Source organism: Centropristis striata, chromosome 6, assembly GCF_030273125.1.
Source record: "Centropristis striata isolate RG_2023a ecotype Rhode Island chromosome 6, C.striata_1.0, whole genome shotgun sequence".
In the NCBI taxonomy this organism is placed as follows: Eukaryota; Metazoa; Chordata; class Actinopteri; order Perciformes; family Serranidae; genus Centropristis; species Centropristis striata.
The window spans coordinates 11,111,463-11,133,935 of NC_081522.1; the positions used below are offsets into that span (position 1 = coordinate 11,111,463).

The 22,473-nt window shown below is 39.7% G+C and overlaps 3 protein-coding genes and 1 non-coding gene across 8 annotated transcripts; 3 read left to right on the forward strand and 1 right to left on the reverse strand.

Moving 5' to 3' along the window:
- Positions 1 to 463: 463 nt before the first annotated feature.
- Positions 464 to 1,537, forward strand: LOC131973007 (protein FAM180A). Its single transcript, XM_059334843.1, has 4 exons — positions 464 to 471; positions 685 to 854; positions 1,018 to 1,091; positions 1,190 to 1,537. Exons 1-4 carry the CDS (start codon positions 464 to 466, stop codon positions 1,535 to 1,537), a joined length of 600 nt encoding a protein of 199 aa, XP_059190826.1.
- Positions 1,538 to 1,653: 116 nt separating this feature from the next.
- On the reverse strand, positions 1,654 to 6,276 carry ddb2 (damage-specific DNA binding protein 2). Of its 3 annotated transcripts, none has more exons than XM_059335409.1 (11): positions 6,037 to 6,276; positions 5,802 to 5,955; positions 5,615 to 5,724; positions 5,253 to 5,444; positions 4,590 to 4,678; positions 3,684 to 3,783; positions 3,402 to 3,579; positions 3,176 to 3,321; positions 2,665 to 2,820; positions 2,538 to 2,583; positions 1,654 to 2,094 (listed from the first exon to the last, which is right to left on the reverse strand). In XM_059335409.1, exons 2-11 carry the CDS (start codon positions 5,935 to 5,937, stop codon positions 1,829 to 1,831), a joined length of 1,419 nt encoding a protein of 472 aa, XP_059191392.1. In that variant the 5' UTR covers positions 5,938 to 5,955; positions 6,037 to 6,276; the 3' UTR covers positions 1,654 to 1,828. The 3 variants fall into 3 exon arrangements, with proteins under 3 accessions (XP_059191392.1, XP_059191390.1, XP_059191391.1); XM_059335407.1 differs by lacking the exon at positions 4,590 to 4,678 and adding an exon at positions 4,279 to 4,445 and having other exon boundaries at positions 6,037 to 6,270; XM_059335408.1 differs by having other exon boundaries at positions 4,590 to 4,735; positions 6,037 to 6,196.
- Positions 6,277 to 6,805: 529 nt separating this feature from the next.
- kif23 (kinesin family member 23) lies at positions 6,806 to 18,135 on the forward strand. 3 transcript variants are annotated; one of them, XM_059336045.1, is made up of 24 exons: positions 6,806 to 7,054; positions 7,286 to 7,352; positions 8,196 to 8,324; positions 8,455 to 8,560; positions 8,640 to 8,776; positions 8,877 to 8,989; positions 9,072 to 9,242; positions 9,437 to 9,481; positions 10,372 to 10,484; positions 11,049 to 11,170; positions 11,253 to 11,355; positions 11,445 to 11,524; positions 11,608 to 11,727; positions 11,812 to 11,968; positions 12,113 to 12,274; positions 12,388 to 12,554; positions 12,644 to 12,817; positions 12,975 to 13,184; positions 14,234 to 14,683; positions 14,877 to 15,110; positions 15,973 to 16,061; positions 16,145 to 16,223; positions 17,001 to 17,071; positions 17,167 to 18,135. In XM_059336045.1, exons 1-24 carry the CDS (start codon positions 7,041 to 7,043, stop codon positions 17,180 to 17,182), a joined length of 3,129 nt encoding a protein of 1,042 aa, XP_059192028.1. In that variant the 5' UTR covers positions 6,806 to 7,040; the 3' UTR covers positions 17,183 to 18,135. The 3 variants fall into 3 exon arrangements, with proteins under 3 accessions (XP_059192028.1, XP_059192026.1, XP_059192027.1); XM_059336043.1 differs by lacking the exon at positions 14,234 to 14,683 and having other exon boundaries at positions 6,807 to 7,054; XM_059336044.1 differs by lacking the exons at positions 9,437 to 9,481; positions 14,234 to 14,683 and having other exon boundaries at positions 6,808 to 7,054.
- Positions 10,850 to 10,946, forward strand: LOC131974045 (Z30 small nucleolar RNA). Its single transcript, XR_009394617.1, has one exon. It is a non-coding gene; the product is annotated as a Z30 small nucleolar RNA (small nucleolar RNA).
- Positions 18,136 to 22,473: the final 4,338 nt, after the last annotated feature.

Below are 22,473 nucleotides of genomic sequence, written 5' to 3' on the forward strand. Positions count from 1 at the left end.
ATGAAATTTATTGATCATTTCACTCAAAATAGAATGTAACAAAGGTTGGCCATTGGCATAGTAATAACACTATGTGTAGATTTTGTAACTTAAGAGAAATAAATGACTTACCGGTAGGCAATTTTTTTTAACATGCCTTTGTGACTTAAGCAAGAGATGGTAACACTTTATTTTGAAGGTGTTGAAGAGTCACTCAAGCCTCAAAATAACATTTTATTGCAACATGCCTAGTTACAAATACTTAAAGGTTAAGGAATAAGCAAAAAGAAACATTGCGTAACTCTCATTAATACTATTAAATATCTAGTTTATGAAGCACAAAATGCACTTAAACCTCTTCTTTATTGATCTTATGTTGAGAAGATCCTTTACAGCCTTTACAGTAAACTGACACTGGTTTCATGAATGGTTGTTTTTATTTATCTTTTGTTTTGCATTGTTGAAAATGAATATACTGGGGGAAATGTTCAAGTAACATGCTGAATGTTTGTACTTGAATTAGGGACAATAAAGGGTGGGTAAATGTTAGTTTCCTCTGTGAACTTCAAGTCCTGCTAGCTCAAAGCTCTGCATGCTGTGAATATCAAGAACCAAGATTTTATAAATATTGCTCTCTGCTCTGCATCACAGCCATCTGGCTTTTGATCCTCTTTTTTCCAAGGTGGAAAAATGAACGGTATTCAGGCTGAGCAGCTTCTGCCTGGATTCACAAAAGTGGACGAGGGAGTTGAGAGGAGGGAAGGATGCGGAGTTTTATCTCTCGGCAGTAATCAAAAGAAGAATAAATATGAAAAAACAGCTTAAAATCTGCATTCCGGTCATCCTAGGGCTTTTGTTTGAGCATGTGCTGCCAGGTAAGTAGAAACAGGATCTTTTAACAATATTTTCAGGTTGTTATATAATGATACTGCATGCACTGATCAAGTTAAAAGCATAAAAGTTGTCAGTGTATGCAGGCACTGACATTTTCTCTGCATTTAAAGTGTTACAGTTAAACTTCAGTATTTCCTACTTTAGATGTGGCTGCAGGCAGAAGTCCAACTACTCAAAAAGCTGGCTCATCAGTCTCTGATGCAAACCTGATGTTTGAGGTACTTTTAAGACTTAACAGAATGACATGCAGCTGAAACAAATAGTATTGTGCCATATTTTACTTCAGATGGATATTATTCTTCTACCCTGTGTGCAGTTTTTACTGGGCGGGTTGGAAATCGACCGATACAACAACATCGTTTTGCTTGACAAGGAGATGGCATCGATGAGGTCGGGGCGGGCCTTTCTGTCTCAGATCAATGACAACATTCCCAGAAGTGTGAGCTCCATGGTGCAGATGGTGACTGAACTGAAGAGGCAGAGGGGCAGGAGGCCGCTGACTCGCGATCAGTTTGACAGTCTCATCCTGAGCATGGTGTACTCTGCCCAGCAGGCCTGGCATCAGGAGAGAGAGGAGCAGGAGGCCTGGAGTGAAGTGCTGCTCCAGCTGGCAAACGTCACGGTCCATGAACTACGTGGAAGTTATCTGTTCAGTTATGCATGATACAAAAACTGCCAATGTGTATGAGATAAAGGTGTATGCAATAAATCACTTGCTTTAAATCTTGCTGTAGTGTGTATTCATAAAAAATATCAAAGATTTGTGAAATAAGAAGTCAATTATGTATGAACCATGATATTTTTTTATTTAAGTACAGTAGAAAAACACTTTACAAAAGAAGATCGGAAACATTTTTTAAAAACCATTTAAACAATCCCTGAAGTTGATACACAACGAACAGTAAACAAAGCTTAGAGTATATGTACATGGATTAAAGATCCACACTTTTTTAGTTTACTTCTTCCTCATCTGTACTTGTTTTTGTTTAGTACAACCAGTCTTGGTCTTTGCTTTGGTTTCTGATTCTTCCAGAGAAGCCAGTTTCTTTTTGAGCTTTGCATCCACAGCAGGACCTCTCCGGTCCCTGCTGGAGCGCTGCTGCTGCTGCCGACTCCTCCGCTGAACTCTCAAACTCTCCAGCGGGGTCCTGGTTTCGTCCTGCGCTTTGTGCCCATCACTGATCAGTGAATTGTTTCTATTCCACACCAGCGCTGTTACACCTTTGAGTCAACATTAAACAGCTTCAGTGACCCACTTTAACCATTAATAGGACACTAATTGAAATACTTGCAAATTCCAAATTTCAACCCTAGAGAATATTGGAGGATATTACATACAGACAGAATGTGTAAAAAAACATACAAAAATAATATTTTGAGAATAAAGTTTACGAGATTAAAGTGGCAAATCTACGAGAATTTTTTTTGCAGATTTATGAGATTTAAAGTGGTGAATCTGGGAGAAAAAAGTTGCTTTTTTCCCCATTTCTTTCTTGTAAATCTGCGACTTTTTTCTTGTAGATTTGCCACTTTAATCTAGTAAATTTGCAACTTTTTTCTCAAAATATTACCTGAAGTTACCAAATGTAGTTCTTTGCCTGATAAAGGGTTAAACTTCCTTTCACTAAACAAGTTTGATCAGGTAACACATTAAAGAAACTCACCCATTCCAGATCCAATCACGTCACCCATTGGATTAAATTTGTTGACCTGTTAATAAATATTTCTCTGTGTTATTAACTACAGTTTCATGTCTTCAAGTTTTTCCTGAGGTTTTACAAACATACTCACAGATTTGATCCCTGAAGCGGTGGGATCTTGCAGCTGACACACAAGCTCGGCTGTGTTGGAGTCAAAGATGTCAATTGTTCTCTGATCTCCGGGGCAAACTCGGTCATCGGGGTAGCGGCCCGCCACGATGAGGTCATAGATGGGGTGCCACGTGGCCTGAAGAAATATGATAATATTCTGTTGTCACAAATGCCAAGATATTTCTCTCTCCTGGCTTCTCTCTTCCAGTGCCAAGTGGTCCATTTTAATGTACAAATTACTTCATAAACTTGAACAGAGTGCCGGTAAAATGTTTTATTTATGAAACTTTAATATAACTGTTCACTTTCCTGCTAGTATTAAACCAAATGGTTCTGATAGAGACTTTTCAAATGTATATATAGACATATAGAAATTTGATTAAGCAAGGAAATCATTTTTTTCAATCAATTTTAATTCTCTATCCCTTAAATTACCCTAACCCTAAATTACACAAAGCCAAATACACTTTACATCTAGAAAAGAAACAAACCTTGATGGGTGTGAGATGCTGAAACTGTCTGTGTGGATGTTGGATGATATGTTGAGGCGTCGACCAATTAGGGGACGAATAGACCCGAATCTGGTCGTACTGATCTGTGGTGAGCAACTTGGAGCAGTCCAGTGGGTTGAAATAGGCTGTGAGGAGACGACAGTAACACATTGATTAAAAATAAATACATCTATATTTAAAGAGGAGTTTTCTAAATGAGTGTTACCTGAGTTGACTGCTTTCTCGTGAGGCATCTCGTGGAGGAAGCTGTTCTTGTCTTTAATGTTTCTCAGGTCCCAAAGTTTCACCGTGTGGTCGACGGAGGCCGTCGCCAACAACCAATCACAACGAGGGTTGAACTCTGCATGGGTCACTTTGGCTTTGTGCAACTTACCACTGAAAATCTGCAACATCAAAACAGAACAAGAGGCATTAAAAATGAATTACAAAATTTGCTTGTTTGAGAAATTCTCTTAAGTGGCCAGAATAGTGGGGAATGGACACGTACCTTTTGGCCATCCAAACCCAGGAGGACAACTTGTCCAACATTGTCTCCTGTCACAAGCATCTGTCGACTTACAGAGACATCCACACAGCAGTACCAGTAACTGTTGAGAAACAAAGACCAAAGTGAGTTTAATGGTTATAATGATGAAAAATCAAACAGGGATGAAGCAAAAGATTACATAGTGTGACAATAAAGTCATAATCCAATACAGAAAATATTCCAAAGAGGTAAAAATAAATGTCTTAATCGAAGACTAACATTTAGAATATTCTGAGATGTGAATTCAGTAAACATCTGAAAAAGACCACATGAATGAATGTAACATTCCTTTTCAATGCTGTCCAGTGAAAACTATTTCTTTGTATGATGATTTTAAGTTTCCCCATAAACTTAAGTTGCTCAAATGTCTTAGGGAAAAACACACTGAACACACCGTTCATAGTCTGATAAATGAGGTGTTACAAATCTTAAAGCAAGCATTTCTTTTTCATAAAAATCTGAAATGCTACAGGTGCAATCATTCTATTTTAGCACAAACATTAACCAGAATAGAGCATCTTTTCCTGAGCATCAGTCTTCTCTGCAGTTTTCTCACCAGACATTGTGGTGATCGTGGCCACAGTCTTGAGTTGTGTACAGAACGGTGGGGGCGCGGCCGTCAAAGCCCTTCAGGGTGAGTCTGCCCTCACCAGAAGCCACATAGACTCTGGAAAGGTCAGTCGGGCAAAACTTCATCCCCCCGATAAAGTCCCCTGCTCCGTTCTGTGCACAGAAACACAAATACAGGCCTGTCAAACTACCACACAAATGTTTAGCATTAAACCTGATAAGAAGACTGATGCTCAGGATGAAAATCCACAACCCTTTTGATTGTAGCTCACAGAAGACAAGGAGACTCGGTCTTACTTCAGTGTGTCTGTGTTGGCAAACACTGTAAGAGTTCTCCCACTGAAATCTCGAAGTGCTGTCGTACCCGAGATAGACGAGGTGAACAGCTGAGTGGGATTTAACTGGTTAAACTTCATGTCTGTAACTGAGTCTCCAGCCCCCATCTGAGCAGAGAACCAATAAAAATGTACCGTCAGGTAAATCTATCTAGCACAAGTTGGCAATGATTTATAGCCTCAGCATTAAAAAATAGCTGCATCTTTTTTTCACTTGCTTCCAAAGGAAATGCATGCACTGGCCTGATCAAGATGTTTTAAGACCTGAGGCAGTAGTGCTCATGGAAACACTCCCGCTTTTGTCAAAAGCGGCTGCCAAAATTAAGACAAAATGACAGTTCCTTAGATAAGTTTATTAGTTTATTTAACAGGGGCCATGCACAACACAGCTGCTGAGCCAGTGTTACCTATGTTGCTAATTTTTGGTCCCTGGGATAGAAAATATGAAAATGACAATAGAGTAGATGACCAACAGTACAACAAAATCAAAGTAAACGCTTTGCAAAATGAACCACAAGCGATTCACATATAAAACATAATTTACAATATATGAATTGCTTTAAAAGTGGATCAATAGTTGAATGACTAACTGTTGGTCATATAAGTATCTGGTGCAACAACTCACCCCTTGAAGAAAGGTTTGCTTCGTGGGCACCTCAAAGTCCCACAGACATATGTCACCACCCTTGGAGCCCACAGCCAGTGTGGTGGGATGAGTGGGATGCCACTCCAGACAGGTGATTCTGCGGTCGAAGGGGCTGGTAGCACCGTAGAAATGATAAGACGCCAGCGAGCGGACAAAAGGTTCCTGCAGACACTGGAGAGACAACAGAGTCAAATGTTCAACTGCACCCTGGCAAGTTATGGATATAGGTTTCTACAAGACAGAAAATGATGCACAGATTGATTAAACGGTAATGTGGCCATGCACATTGTTTGTTTTCTAAGTTTGGTCTGACGGAGCAGCCTGAACAGCAGCAGTTTCACCTGTCTCATCTGTGAGTTAAGACTTTGCCCCAGAGTGCTCTTGTAAATATAGTGCAGGATGCTCCCGTACCCTCCTCTCTTCTGGACTCCTGCAGACTTGACAGCAAACCCTGCAAGAACAAATCAAGTGTCAGGACAAGAACATTAAGATGCCGTGTACTGAAGCTGTCCTGTCAGGGCTGCACACCTTGTTTAGCTGTGTCTCCATCTTTTCTGTCTCGTAGTTTTTTGGCGAGAGTTGAACCAGACTTCTCTCCGGCTCTTTTCTTGCCTTTGCCCTTTGATTCAGATGCATTTGCTGACGTCGTCGGTCTCGTTTTCATTTCTCCTCCCAAAAAACTCTAGAAACACGACACAAAGGCTTTTGACTCGACACTTACTCATTTAAATGCCACAATACGGTTAAAAAATAGACAGCTTACCAGTGCTGTTCAGTGTTTAATGCTGCAGATTACCAGCAGGAACTCGGGTGTTTGTATAACGCAGCACTACACGTGAGTGTGTAAAGGGCTGCACCTCTGTGTTTTGTAACTTGTGTGTATTACAGCTGATGGACGGTAGGGGTCAGTGTTTATCACTCCTGCCGCCATGTTTGTTGTTCAGGTAGGACTACAAACTGATGTTGGATTAGCTTTCAGTTGAGGGTCTTTATTTATGAAAAATGAAAATGAATTTATATATGATAGCTACATATAATTGATTACGTTAAAACATAATACGGTTAGCTACATAATTAAGATAAAGTGTTAAAAGAAACAAAAAGTTTTAACAGTAAAAACAATAATATTATAAATATTTCTTGTAAAACAATCTTAAATACCCCCCCATTAAATATTAGTAATACTGTGTACAATCACTACTTTGAACTCGCACATTAACAGCGTATTTGTACATATAGTTTCTAGCTTTATATTTAAAAAAATTGTACGTTGACTTTTTCTATTTATTTATTTATTTTCTTATTTTATATTTATATTGCTGTTTTTGACTCTCAGCAGTTGCCCTAATCTCTATTTATATTTTTAGTGGTTTGTTCTTATGCATCAATATACCACAGCAAATTCCTTGTATGTAAAACTTTGCAATAAAACTGATTCTGAAAAATGATCTATTACAAAGGAATGAATACTGTGTTCCAGTTATCCTTGTTGCTGTTTATTTTTGTTTGCACGGTTTCTTAGGCTTTTTGAATCCGTCATGCTGTCGGCTGGTATCGGTTTATCTGATGACTGCTGCATGTTTCACATATTTTCTGTTGTGTCCATAAAAAGAGTCTGAGGTGAAGCGGAAACACGTGTTTGCTGGGTGTGAGCGCTCATTGGCTGCTGCCGGCTCTTTTTGAAAAAGTTCTCTGATCGGAGGCGGAGGAGGGAAAGTTCAAAATTGTAGGAACGGTAAAAATCTCAAGAAGCAGCCAGGTGTCACAATGAACAGACAAGCGTAAGTACAGTTGACTATTTTAATAAATTACTTAAAAGTACGTTACCGACAAGCTCATGCTAAATGTTACTTCAGTTTATGGGTTTGTTGACCGAAGCTAGGTTAGCCCTAACGTTAGCTGTAGGCTAATAAGCCGTCTCGCCAGTGGCTTTGTTATGGCTTCATCGCTTACTGCAATTAAAAGCTAACGATAACAATGTGCTAATGAAATGTGATTTTTTTTTCCCACAGGAAGGGTAAAACCCCTCGCAGGCCTCCTAATAAAAAGCCTAGCAGCAACCAGAAAGACCCGGTTGGGGTGAGTGTTTGTTTAGGAATTATCAAACTGTACGTTAGCATTCATCACTTCAAGGATGTCAATGTTTGGCAATTTGTTTCCCCAAATATACAGTCAGTGGTGGAAATGACTTAAAAGTACTAGTGCTAGTGTTTTATAATATTCATATATTTGGCTTTTTTTTAACCTTGCGCAGTTTCTACATAGCATATCAAAACTTTATTGTAAATATTTTCTAATCCATCTGTAAGTGAGCCGGCATGTCATCCCTCTTGTTCTTGTACAATGACAATAAAGATATGTTTTCTTACTTCTATCTAACGTAATGCACAGCCACCTGACCTTATCTTGCACATTGCAATTACTAAAACTGAACTTGCACATTCCTGTTTGCACAGCTCCTTCTTGGTTTTAAACAATTACTAATGTGTACATGTTGTTTCTACTGTCTGTTTTCAATATTAAAAATGACTTTATATTCTTCATTTTCTATTCAAGCTGCTGTTTTTTGACTAAATTACTTGCCTTAATCCATATCTATATTTTAGTTCTTTGTTCTTATCGACCAACACAACGCACAAATTCCTTGTGTGTGAAAACCTACTTGGCATAAATAAATAAGATTCTGATTCTAAATAAGTAGGAGTGTACTTAGGTTAAGTGCTTTTCTTTTCAATTATTTAACAATGCTGAGGTTTGGACTCAAAACAACTGATCAGTTAATGGAGAAAATAATCAGCAGATTTATCCATAATGACAATAATCATTAGTTGCATTGCAACAAAAAATATTATAAATATAAAATGTGTTGTGTGTAAGTGTTGTAAATGAAATAACTCATAACATTCTCCTACTTCTGCTCAGGTGTACTGTCGTGTACGACCTCTGGGTGCTGAGGATGAGGAGTGTTGTATTGAGGTCATCAGCAGCAGCACAATCCAGCTGCACGCACCTGAAGGCTTCAAAACAAACCGAAATGGAGAGTACAAAGAGGTAACATATGTAGGAAACAAGAAGTAGTTTGATCTAGATACCATCTATGTAGAGGTATTTGTTATTATTTACAAGATAATTATGTACATCATAATCCTGCATTGTAATGGCTCTTTTATTTGTTTCTTAGACACAGTATTCCTTCAAAAAAGTATTTGGAGTGTCAACATCCCAGATTGAGCTGTTTGAGCATGTGGCCAAACCTCTTGTTGACGACCTCATACATGGAAGAAATGGTAAGCACAGTTTCCTAATTTGCATACTAATTATCAGTGATTTTGCTGCTCTTCCACTCAATTTTCCATGTTATTGTAGGTCTGCTCTTCACTTACGGGGTCACAGGAAGCGGAAAGACGTTCACCATGACTGGCTCTCCAGGCCAGGGTGGACTTCTGCCTCGCTCGCTTGACATGATCTTCAACAGTATAGGGCCCTACCAGGCCAAAAGATATGTAAGAGAGTGAACATTCAGTGTTGATAATCTCTTTTACACATGTACATTTTTGTAAGTCTTTACATTTGTTTATCTAATTTAGTTCCTTTTTCCCCCAGGTTTTCAAGACTGATGACAAAAATGGTATGGAGGTCCAGAATGAAGTCGATGCTTTGTTGGAGCGCCAAAGGCGAGAAAACAACTTGGTTCCTCCTAAAACTCCCTCCTCAAGGTATTTCTAAATCCTGTTAAACACCGGTGTCCTGCTACAGTTTAAGTCATATATAACACACAAGTCATTACTTTCATTTCAGACAAAAGCTTGATCCTGAAATAGCTGACATGATTAAGACAGAGGAGGGTTATAAAGCTGACGGTGTAGACGAAGACAGCAGCTACAGCATCTTCGTCTCCTACATTGAAATCTACAACAACTACATCTATGACCTCCTGGAGGAAAATCAGGAGGATGCAATCAAACCAAAGTGAGTGCAAGAAATGTATACTGACTGGAACACAATTCAGATTTAGAAACATGCATTTTAAGACTTAATAATAAATCAGCATCATGTTTTAACTGTTCAGAGTCAGATACATCAAGATGTTAAGTGTAGTGGTTTGTAGAGATTTTATTCCCCAATGTAGCTGCAAGAAAATTATGGTCTCTTCTTTTTGCTAGGTGGAATGGTGGAGGCACACCTGTGCGCCAGAACACTGAGTTCATGTATGTGACCAGTGAATACTCGTACATCATCAGACTAGCAGCTGATTAAGATGTTGCACAAAAATCTTCAGTCTAGATTGTAACTTGAACCTCATCAACGCTGGAGACATTTTCAAATGTGTTCTTACACTTGTATTTAATGGAATTACATGTTAAAATGATGGAAAAATAAATTTGAACGCTGTCTACTTACTTTAAGAAATATAACTATATTTATGGCAAAAAATGCCAAATACAGCTGAAATGATTAAACAATCGGTAAACTGACTGACAGAATGTGGAACTTTAAAAAAAAGAAGAAGAAAAAAAAAAGTTTGTTTGGACATTTTGTAGTTAAAATTTTTAATCGATTAAACCTCATAATATTGGCAAAATGAATCTAAAATAATTAGTTCCAGCCCTAAAGCCAAAGTTCCCGATTAAATATGGTAAAATTGACAAAATTATAATTTAAATCAAATGGTCTGATGTAGATAATGCGTTCTGAAAAGTATTAATCTGAGCAAGCATTAAATGCCAAATTTTGAGCACTGTTACTCTGCCCAACCTGAAACTTGACTGATGGAGCCGCTGACTGCAGCCTCCAGCAGCTATTGTCTCCAGTGTTGATAAGTGTTCATTTAGTCTTAAAAAATCATTACATCATCACCCCCTTGCTGTCCTGCTTGTAGTCTTTGTTATGGCAAAGCTCCTGAATGCTCTTAAAATTGCTGTCTGTTGCTTTGTACTGTATGGCGCTTCATGATTGTCACTGATTTACTTTTTGTCATGGCTGACAATCAAGCAAAATTAATTTCCCCCTCCTGTAAATGTTTGACACTTCACATCTGTTGCATGAAAAAAGAAATTCCTGGTAGTCAGTGTCTAATACTTTTATGTCCTCGATGTAGACCACCTCAATCTAAAATCCTCAGAGAGGATCAGAACCACAACATGTATGTTGCTGGTTGTATGGAGGTCGAAGTCAAGTCCGCGGAGGAGGCTTTTCAAGTATTCTGGAGAGGTGAGTTGGAAAGAGTCACATTTTGAAGCTGGGGAAGGCAGTTTTCTGGAAAAGGAAAAAATGTCAGTGTTTATTGTCGGACACTTTAAAAAAAAAAAAAAAAAAGTCTGACTGAAAAGCACTGAATCAGGCTTCCACCATCTGAAGGTTGTGCATCTGCACTTGTAGAACAGCCCAGGAGAACAGCATTCTTCTATTGGCCAAGGTCTCGTGTCACAAGATGTATATATTTTCTACAGTCAAGAGTAGGTCGATTCAGACCACTTGAATTAAAATATGTTGAAAGGTGATGGATTTTTTTTGCTCAAAAACTGCCTACCCCATCTTTGAAGGAAATAAAAGGTAAAAAAGAATAAGGGAAAACGTTGCACTGATGATTGTAGATATGACTGACCTGGCATTGCTAGCCTCCGGGCCAGCTCTGGCCAGGAAATGACCACAGTTAATCTTCTCTCTGAGCAGGTCATGTAAGACTATTGTGGCTTAAATTGAGGTTAAAATAGCATGTGAAGATGCTATCTGTAAAAAGACACGGTTGAAAATGTGTCTTAAATTATGTTCCAGGTCAGAAGAAGAGAAAGGTTGCGAACACCCGCCTGAACAGAGAGTCCAGTCGCTCCCACAGCGTGCTCATCGTTAAACTGGCTCAGGCTCCTCTTGATGCAGATGGCGACAACATTCTCCAGGTCAGTGGAGTCCGAAACGAAATTTGAATTAATTCTAAACACCAGTTTTGATACTGAAGTGTTTTCTCATCGTGTTGGTCAGGATAAAAACCAGGTGACTGTCAGTCAGCTGTGCCTGGTGGACTTGGCAGGGAGTGAGCGCACCGGTAGGACGGGAGCAGAAGGCACCCGTATACGTGAAGCAGGTTTGTTACCCCAAACTTCAAAATGTTGTTTTATTTGTAGCTGAAATCACATTCACCTAAACAATTTTTTATTTATTTTTACCTCACAGGTAACATCAATCAGTCTCTGCTGAATCTGCGCACATGCATCGAGATACTTCGAGAGAACCAGATGTGTGGCACAAACAGGGTACAAACCGCCAGACTGAAGCTGAATACTGCTGTTATTTTTACTGATGAACACACAGCGGTAATGCAAGTCTTCTGTTACAGATGGTCCCCTACAGAGACTCTAAAGTAACCCATCTGTTCAAGAACTACTTTGACGGAGAGGGGAAAGTCAAAATGGTCGTCTGTGTCAATCCCAAAGCAGACGACTACGAGGAAACCTTGGTAAGTTCCTCCTGAACATTCAGTGTCCCACTGTGCAAGTTGTTTTCCCATCGGACACACTAAAGACATCCTCTGTTTGTCCAGCTGGTGATGCGGTTTGCGGAGATGACCCAGGAGGTGGAAGTGGCTCGGCCAGTGGACAGGCCCATCTGTGGCTTCACCCCGGGCCGTCGACATCGGAACCAGGCCTTTAAAGAGGAACTGTCTCGCAAGCTGGAGGAGCGAGGCGGTCCAGAAAGAGGTAAGTTACACACTTTACTAATATAACGTTGGAACAAATCTAAGATGAGCCAGATTATTGGAGAAAAACTTTTTTAATTTTAACTCTTGTATATTACACAGTAAATGATTGTGACAATGTTTGTGTTAATTGTGTTTCCTTCAGGTGTTCCCTCTGTTATAAATCACCTGGTGCACAGCCTCCCACCTCTACCCACCTGCGAGCTGACCGACCCCCATGATGACATCACACTGCCTAGGCTCATCGAAGCTCTGCAGAACAGACAGAGGATCAGACAGATGATGATTGACGAATATAACAACGCAGGTGCCTGCTGAAGTCCTAGCTCAACCATCACATTGCATCTTTGACTGTTCAGGTTACTTGAAAAGTTGGTTGTTATCTTTGCTTTCATGATCTCTCCTTTTGTGTTATTGTAGCCAACAGGATGAAGTCCATGCTTCAGGAACTGGACAATAACCTTATTGCCAAAGACAATTTTGTTCATGAACAAAATGGCAAACTGGTGGAGAAGGACAAAATGATCCAGATTAACAAGGCAGAGATCGAACGCTTGGAGAAAATAACTAGGATGCAAGAACACAAGGTGTGAGACAAAAACATTGAAATCCCCAGAGGTTTGTTTAGCAGATATCTTCATCTGTTTCTTAAACGTCCCACATGGCTGTTTTTCAGATTGACATCCTACAGAAAACAACTAAAATCTATGAGGGTGACAATCGTTCACTGAAGCAGGAGCTGGAAACCAGACAGCAGAGGCTGCAGAGGGAGCTGTCTGACAAGAGACGCATGGAGCAGCGCATGCAAGGCGTGGTCACAGATACCCAGTACAAGTGGGAGAAAGAATGTGTAAGTTACTCCTCTTATAATGGAAGCTAAGAGCTAGGAGGACTTCTGTTTACTATCACATCTTGGATTATTTTTGTTTGTAATGCCTCAACTACCCCAACGACTGCTTATACAGCCAATGGTGTTAAATTTTGCCATTATGCCTTTTGCTGTTCAGGACCGTCGGGTTAATGCGATGCAGCTGGAGATGCAAAACAAACTTTGGGTGAAAGACGAGAAGCTGAAGCAGCTCAAGGCCATCGTGACGGAGAGCAAGACTCCAGGTCGTCCTGACCCTCCACCGCGCCAGACGCAGCCTCAGCCTCAGCGACCTTCAAGGGAGGAACGTCTCCCTGCAAAGAGATCAGCCTCGCCCTCGCCGGTCCCTGTACGTTGTGTTTACAATGCACACGCAGAGGATCTACCCGATTTAATTTATCTGTTGCCAAATCTTGATATAACCTGACGGTGGCAGTCAAAAATAATTCTGTTGCTTTAAAGTTAACAGCTACTCTGTTCCTATCCCTCAAACAAATCATTTCCTGACTGGATTAACATTACTAATCCCAATGTGACGGCAATAGATGCATAAACACCTGTATATTATCATGTAAAGGGCATGAGTCCAGCAGCAGTTAGCTACGGTTTTGAAACTTGAAGTTTGGCACTGTTGATTTAATTATCTGGCAACTTGTAAAGTTGTCCATGATATGGGAAAAGGGCAACTAACACTTATTTTAATTATTGATTACTCAATGATTTTTTATTTTTTTTGCAATTACTCAAATGGTTTGAACAAGTCCAAGTTGGCATCTTCAAATATCTCTGTCGCAAAACCATTGGTAATAAATTGGCAACATTAAAAGCAGCAAATCCTCTAATGAAATGAGTGAATGCTTGGAATTAATTGGCACTTTATCAACTGGCTGTTTCAGCCCTTCATTTGAATATATATTCAAATGTGTTCAATCATTTGATCCATACAATATAAAACTCATATCACAATTTCCTGCAGCCAATAGTGAAGTCATGAGATGTCTCATTTCTCTGAACAAAAGTTCAAACCCCACACTTATCATTTTAATACGAAGTATAACAAGGAAAGGCAACTAATTTTACCATTTGAGAAGCTGGAACCATCAGGGTTGCTATATTTGCTCAAACAATAGCCTAAAGGATTAATTGACGATAAAAAAACTGCTGTTTTAAAATAAACTAATTGTATTAAAATAGACACTCTTTCAAATGCAAAAAAAATGTAACAAAATCCTCACATATGTTGGACATATTTCAAGGCTGTTGTATTTGATTACATTTGGCTGTGCATGCATCTGCTGCTCCATCACTACAGTGACTAACATTTAACTCCTTTGTACTAACTGTATCTAACTGTGCATGTATGTAATTGTGCTTTTCATCTTTTCACTGTGCTCCCAGTGCCCTGTTGAGCCTCCCCATGTCAGGCCAGTACCAGGGCCAGTCAGTGCCACTAGAGTTGAGGAAGTTGAGATGAACCCAAGGCCCGCCTGCCCCGTCCCCAGCACCAGTGGCTCCTTGTCTGTGGCTAACAGCGTCACTGCATGGGAGCATCGGGCAGCCCAAGACAGCAGGCAGGGTTACCGTTCCCCTAGTACGCCCACGAGACCCCAGACAGGCTCCTCAGCCAGCCGGGCCAGGAGGAGAGCTCTGTGTTGTGCTAGAGAGGAAGAAGAGGCAGACTCATCCCAGGACAGCAGACAGGGTTACCATTCCCCTAGTACACCCACAAGAATCCAGACTCCAGCAGGCTCCTCAGTCAGTCGGGCCAGGAGCAGAGCACCGTGTTATGAGGAGGAAGAGGCAGACTCTCCTACATTCAGTCTAGACCTAATTGAGAGAAGCTACAGGGTTAGTGTGACTGATACAGAAAGCAGCTTGAGGTTTTATAGTGAAAACTGGTTTCTCTGATCAGATTTTAAAGTGTAGTTTCCCCCTACAACTGAAGACATCCCCCACCATTAACCTTCCTATGGTTTGTCAGGATTTGGTCGGAAGCCTTATATTTTATTTATTATTTTTCAATTGCTCCCCTGCTCCATAGACGGCGACACCAGTGCGGCCGCTGCACCGTCGCTCCCGCTCTGCTGGCGGGGAGAAGTGGGTGGACCACAAGCCATCCTCCAGCTTGGACTTGGGTACAGTTCTGCAGCCAGTCATTCCCAATGCCATCCAAGTGTCTGCACCGAGTGAGAAGGCCCTATCTAAGTGTGACCGATATGTGTTAACACACCAGGAGGTGGCCTCTGATGGCGAGATACAGACCAAACTTATTAAGGCAAGTACACCGCAACAGGACATTTGACACCTTTTTTTTTTTTTTTTTTTTTTTTTTTTTGCATCTAATGGAAAAAGATTTGCATGAGCAATGAAGTGAAACCAAACAGAAATGAATTCTTATAATCCGTCTGTTGGCAAATCCACCAACATTTTCAGTCCCAGCAGAAGCTGCTATAGCCGACGTTGGGAGTAATTCATGTTTTTAACTGCATCACATGTATATATCACATTCATCAAAGGTCAATTTTAAGATTTTATCCCTGCAACGTAATTGACATTCATGCTGGTTGCTGTTTATCTGACCAGAACAATCTGCTGCATATTCTAAAATGTTGACCTAAAACCTCTGCTTGTAGTTATGTCAGGTTTATGTCGATTTAAAAAAAAAAAAAACAAGTCTGTGAGTAAATTTTTTTCACAATGGCAGATTTTTTTACGACCTGTCCAAGAAAGAGTAACCACAACAAAAGCAGCTTTTAGGACAATCGGTCACATTTCAAGCCGGATATTAAGAGAAATCTGATAAGGATCCTTTGGTTAACTTGTTAAAGAAAAGCACCAGATCGATAAAATTGGTGTTGGGTGCCTTTTTTAAAAAAGCAGAATATATGTGATTGCACAAAGTGTCTCATCTTTAAGTATTCAAAGAAGTGGCCCTTTGGTAGGTTAAACAGTCGAGACAGTCACTCTAATGTTTCACCTTTTCTGTGCCAGTCCTCGCATGTTATCTTGCATGGAGGGGATAAAACGGCATGTAATTTGTTTTATACCTTATTATCACTTGCTATGCTTGCTATCTTGCAGTTTTGTGTGTTAAGAAAAACAACCTAATGACATCATCCTTTTTCTTAAATTTTCAGGGTGAGGTGATTAAAACCAGAGGAGGAGGACAGTCTGTCCAGTTCACTGACATCGAGACACTCAAACAGGAGCTCACCACCGTCCCAAGGTAGCAGCCAACAGCCGCTTATTAGCTGCAGATTAGCCGGCTGTTATAATGATGTTTTAAACACTTTACATTTGTGTCTGAAGGCGCAAAAGAAAGTCTTCTGAAGGCGCACCTGCCAATGGAGAACGAACAGATGGAGCTTGGACAGATGTGGAGACGAGGGTAGGACGATAATATTAATTAGTCTCCAATAAACTACCACTGCATGTGTGTGTTGATTTAGCAAGCATGTGGATCATGTAATGAACTTGGCTTTCCATGTGTATAAAAGCTAGTTGGCCAGCCTAAAACACATCCAGACCTAAAAAATGTCATTATTGATTACCCTTTGATTATCTGCTGCAATGAACATGACATAAAATACTTGTTACTAATCACCAACAATCCGAAACCCAAAACATGTTAAAATTACAATGCTCAAATATTAACTTGACCTTTAATAATTAATCAGTTACCAAAATCGTTTCTGATTCATTTTGTGTGTCCTTCATGACAATAAATCACATTAAATACACACTCAAGTTAAACAATTCATCTGTGGCAGAAATAAACATAAGCCTCATAGATAGCATTTACTGCAGGGCTCTTGTTACAATGGAGATTTCACTGTGTAAAATATACAATTCCAAATAGTTTGGGACGCTGTGTAAATTGTAAATAAAAGATGCAGAATGTATATTTACAAAAAACAAATGTTTCAGTTTGACCATTCAATATCTTATCTTTCTACTGTATTCACTTATTATTTTTAAGGATTTGCCAATCAATCCCTTTTTCTTATATTTACATTTTTGTAATGTATGTCCTAACTCTTCTGGAAGTGTTACATCTTCTATGCATAGTGCAATCAATGTCATTTTTTCTACATAATTAACCTCAGATAATTTAATCACAACAGTTTAGAGCACATTTGGGTCCTAATTTGTGTTTTGTTTGCAGTGTTCTGTGGCGATGGAGATGAGGGCTGGATCAAGCATGGGTCCTGGCTATGAGCATCATGGGATCACCAAGTAAGCTGTCATCTTTTATAGATAATCATCTGAGAATAGCATTCTCTCTGCAGTACAAGATACAGTATCTGATTGCCTCTCTTCTCTTTTTCCAGGCGCAGAAAACCCTAAAAGCAGCCAACAGCTGCTCTTGCAAACACTCCCCTCTGCCCTCACCTGGCTGTTGTGCAATAGTCTGAACTTTTTATATTTAGCTCTAGTGATATTTAAACCTTTTCCACGCTTTTATATATGCAAAAGTGTATATACATGGATCACCAAAGCTGTTATGTAAAATATTTTATCTTTTGTATTTGAACCAATAGAAAACAAGTGTTATGGGATTCAGTTGAGAATGGTGGCAAATATTTAGTTACTGTGGTGCTGCTGCTGAAAAGAGTTTTAACATTTGTGTGCAAGACCAGAGATATGCCTGCTGTTTAACCACGCGCCAACTTACACAACCGGCTGCGCTGTGAATAGAATTGTTCACGCACTTGCTGTTGTACAACGTGTTACTGGAGATTTCCACTAGAGGGCACACCAGAGAAGTCAGAAATAAAAACACTGCTGGATTTGTAGGATGTAAATAATAAACATGGCAACAACCCAGGAGGTTACTCTATTCAAAGTTAATAGAAGCTTCTAAACTGTTGGTTATATTGTTAAATCTAGCATCCTACATGACATGTTGACTGTTAAATCAAGTTATGGAAAGGGTGAGTACTTCTTTCTCCTAGACTGTCCCTACTTGCACATGATAACAAACACTCCAAACACATAAAAGATGTCCGAGGCAGCCATCATGCACAAACACATAGTTAACAGCTCGAACATCTCTGGCCTAACAGTCATATTTGTTACTTGGCACATGAGGAGTCATTGTGAAGCAGCCACAATGATTATTTTTGTCTGCTTCATACTGTTTCTGTCTCGTCTCTGATTGTTGAATGGCATTGAGTTTATAGTGGAGTTTGAATAATCCAGTTCGAGTTTTCTATATAAAATTTGCTTGTGCCACTGATGTAAAGGAGCTCTTCTGCCTTCACTGTACTCTCAGGAATAAAATTCCTTTGAAGCACCAATTTGTTGTGTGTATATATGCAGTTAATTGAATACAATGTACATTTGATAGTATAGTAGCACTCCATGCAACCAGAGCGAGGATATATGAACACTAGATGGCAGCACAGGACAGCAGTACATTTTTCATGTTTAAGAGATTCAGTAGCACTGCAGGAATACTCAAGAGGGACATGATGCCTTACATCCCTCACTCTGTACGTGTAAGCTTGTTTACAAAATGATGAGAAATGCTGACTTCATTTATTAAGAGAAACAGAGTTGAAGTGTCTCATAAATCATAGTGTCTGCAGTTGCATGAGCCAGTTTTTGCTGTTTTAAAACAACAGATTAGCAGTCAGCAGAAATGTTGATGGGCTAATAAGGAGAGACTGCCCGTTTATTTCAAAAATGATGCTTGACAATAGATTTCACGTCCCGTTAGAGCTGTGGGCCATCCTGTGCCAAGAACGTAGCAATATTCTCTGTCATATAAACAAAGTCTGCTCTCAATTACTTTGCAGAAATTGCTTTCCCGTGCTCATGCTTGATTAGATATTCATTATGTTAAACAAGATACCTTGTATATAAATCCACATTAAATCAGTCTGGTTGGCTGCCTTTAGGTAAAGTCAGCAGGGGTCCCAGGTATTAAAATCCCTGAGCATGTCCAGGCCTTCACTGTTCATACAAGGTTTTTACTGCTTTGACTTTTGAGTCCAAACAAAGGGACAAAGGCCAATGTTGGTAAAAAATAATACTTAAGAAAAAATGTCTTATTAAATTAGTAACAATTTAATTTATAAACTACATTTTATACTGTCAGGGATAATTCAATCTAACTAGGAGGACACTGCCACAAGGACCTCTGCCAATGCCATTAACATTGTGACCCTCACAATGTGAATGAGAGTTAAAATAATTTGTGTATCCGCCCCATGATTTGAAGCTGCACCAAAACCTTTAAGAGTCCCCCCCCCCCCCCCCCCTTGCCAATGCTACACCCTTCTACCAAGTTTAATGAAAATCAGGTCTTTAGTTTTTCCATAATTCTGCCAACAAACAGACAATGAAGCTGAAAACATAACCTCCTTGGCAGAGGCAATGGTACATCACATTTTATATGCAGATCATATTTCTTTTATGAATCTAGTTCTAAACAAACCAGTAACTACATCTGTCAAATGTATCTAGTGGAGTAAAATGTACAGTATTTCCTCTGTAATAAAAGGTACAAGCACCTAAAGTTGCTCCTAATTACAGTCGGAGTAAATGTACTTAGCATGATGAACACAGATATAGAGGGGAAAAGTAACTATCATAGAAAAAGGATAATAAAACTGTACATTGTTGATTGAGTAACAATTCAAGATGCATTTCAAACTTAAAGCAGACAGGAAAGTGAGAAAATCCTCAACTGCAGCAAAACTAAAATGTCAGTGTCCACTTTCACTCTCTTGTCAGCTCAGCATCGCCAGTGTAATGACCAGCTGAAGCTCGCGCTACAGTCATCCGGGCTTTGAGTAGACAGTTGAAATCTCATCTACTACCAGTCTGGCTGGGTTTCAATTGGAAAGCACTGGAGAGTGACTAACATGGAGCCTCTTGGAGAGGGTCAAGAGCCCAGAGCAACCAGTGGCCATTAAATTCACTCCTATGAGATATCGAGTGCTTTGCTTTTTGACCGGGCTCTGTTTGGTGTGCTGCACCACACTATTATCCCCAGCTCCTCACTGCAAGCCCTCCACAACCAAGTGGTGCGAGCATTATAAAGATGTTATTATGAAACTCCTGTTGAGCCTCTGATCAACATCACCAGTTTCAAAGAGACACTTGAGGAAAATAAATGAAAACTGCACACAAAAGGCCTCCAATAAGCATAAACCAAGTCTTAAAGACAACGCCGTTCATCCAACTGTATGGTAAGAATACAATGTTCTGCATTTTAGAGCTCCAGGCTTATGATTATGCATTATGCTTATCAATGTTATTAAACTTGCTGGAGGGAATTCTGATGTTCTACTTGAATACACACAGTCAATTAGACCATCTCAGATTTTAAAAGAGCAAGCCTAATTGCAATGCTTTATTGACTCTTTGCTTGAATGACTCAGATAAAGAGGTCTTAAGCTGCCTTTTTGCTCAGACAGGATGAAATCATTTTCACACCAATCTATGATGCTGATGAAGTCCATTCATAATTCAGTGGGTCTAAACAACACTGTCTGCTATTTTACCTGTCGGATAAACATTTCCTCAAACCTTGTCTGATTTACACTGTTTTTTTCCAACACCTTATTTTACTCACTGACAGCTCAAAAGCCAGCCTTTATATGCAATTTAAACCTACAGTAACATTTTATTTGGCCACTGTGGGGCCAAAAACAAATGACGTAGTATCACCTTTAAAGTTGATTTAGTAAACTTGTTAGCAAAGATCAAGCAGACACTGAACACATTAATATTCACGTGGATTCATGTTTGTGTCCATCTCTTGTTATGTTAGTCCAATATTCCCCACCTACTCCTGAGGGAAATATCTGGCTCTTGAGCTGTTAAATGCACCACAATGTTTAATAGTTAGTTGCCAACTCAGTGTGTCTGCTGTTTGGTGTTAGGCAGCTAGTATACAGTGGGTTTTTTAAAGATTTTTTTCTGATAATAGCTGCACGCTGAAGCTAAAAACAATGCTGTTAGAGTTAACCAAAACGGTAAAGGTGCAGGCCCAAATCCACACAATGAGCTGGAAGGCACTTAAATGCTTTATTGGTGTGTAAGTTTATTACACTTCTTCATTTGATCTAAAATATTGATTATAGCAACTTTAAAGGCACAGTATGTAATTTCCGCCACTAGGGGTCTCTCGATCAAAACAACAAAAGATGACATTTTATGGTGTGAAATAGCAAATAGGGATAAATAATATTAATGAACAACTTAATTTACGTTAATATTTCATTCACATTGGGTTGAAACATTTTTTTTCAGGCTTACACTTTTATATAATTTAACTCAAAGCCACAAGTAAAATCAGCTAAAGCAATGTTATCTAACCATTAGAGGAGTCAATGACCCGTACAGCTTCTATAGCCAAACGCTGTTATTCGTGGTCAAAACAATCATCTTTACGGAGCATATTGTACATTATTGTAACGTTATAACATTAGCAATGCGGCCACTTATCATTTTAGCACATCACAGTCAGCTGGGTTGATATTGAAATATCACCAATAAATTAGGTCTCTACTGGATTAATGCTTTGCAAAATGGCACCAAATTAATGTAAGAATGATGCTGTGAGGCAGAAAAAATGCTGTATTGCTGTTACCGATTATAATTCTATGACACTTTATGATGGAAGTTAGTTAGAGCCTATTCAGGGGTAAAAGGATATATGACGCCACTGACAGGTGACCATATGAAACAAACCGTAACACTGAATAAAATTTCCCTGGGTTTGAACATTGTTGACATTTCAACGTGTTAATGTTGCATATTTAAGGTTTAAAGTAGCTACTTTGTTTGGTTACATTTGACTTGAGCAGCAGGTTCATGACCTCTTCCTGCTCACATGATTAACACGCTGTACTGAATCAGGCTGTGAAAAGTGGGCATGAGTTTAAATAGGTGTGATGAAAGTGTAACCCTATCCGGTAGCACTCTAAACTTGGCTGTACGAAGCATCCGAGCTATGATGGCGGTGTCAGTTGCTTCCAAAGCTGTATCATAACAACTGAATGGTTGCTGATTTGAAGGGCATGTCGACGCAAGTACCTAAATCACAGCCACAGCTGTCCTTTAAACCAGAACCCATTACGAGGCTTTCTGCCTTCTTTTAGTGGTGAGGATAACAATTCCCTGACAATGAAAGCCAATTAGTGGGAAACACAAGTAAATACTGCATGAGAGCAGAGCTTTGCAAACCAAAGCTCTGAGCCGGGTCTGCACACTGCGTCTTCATATGTCAAGGCCGTGGCTGCCTGCCAGCTAAATGTGTCGGGCCAGAAAGATATGTGAATGCAGATGAGTGTTGACAGCCAGTCAATTGTCATTCAGCCCATCTCCCAGCCTCTCGGGACTCATCTGGCTTTTTTTTTTTCTCACCAGGCTCCTCTTCACTGCTTGCTCACCTCACGCTTCTCTGCCCTAATGCATACTAAAACGCACAGTGGAGGCATGAGGCACTGTGTTCAGTGTTAATAAGAGGTAAAAGCTCCCACGCTCTCTTTTTCTGCTGGTGCGGCTGTGACGAGCAGATGGGTCAAAGAGTCACAAACTCGCACAGACTCCCGGAGGTAAAGTTTGGTTTTTCAGCTGTTAAGAAGCACTGTGGATGAGAATTGCTCTGACCCTTAAGCGCA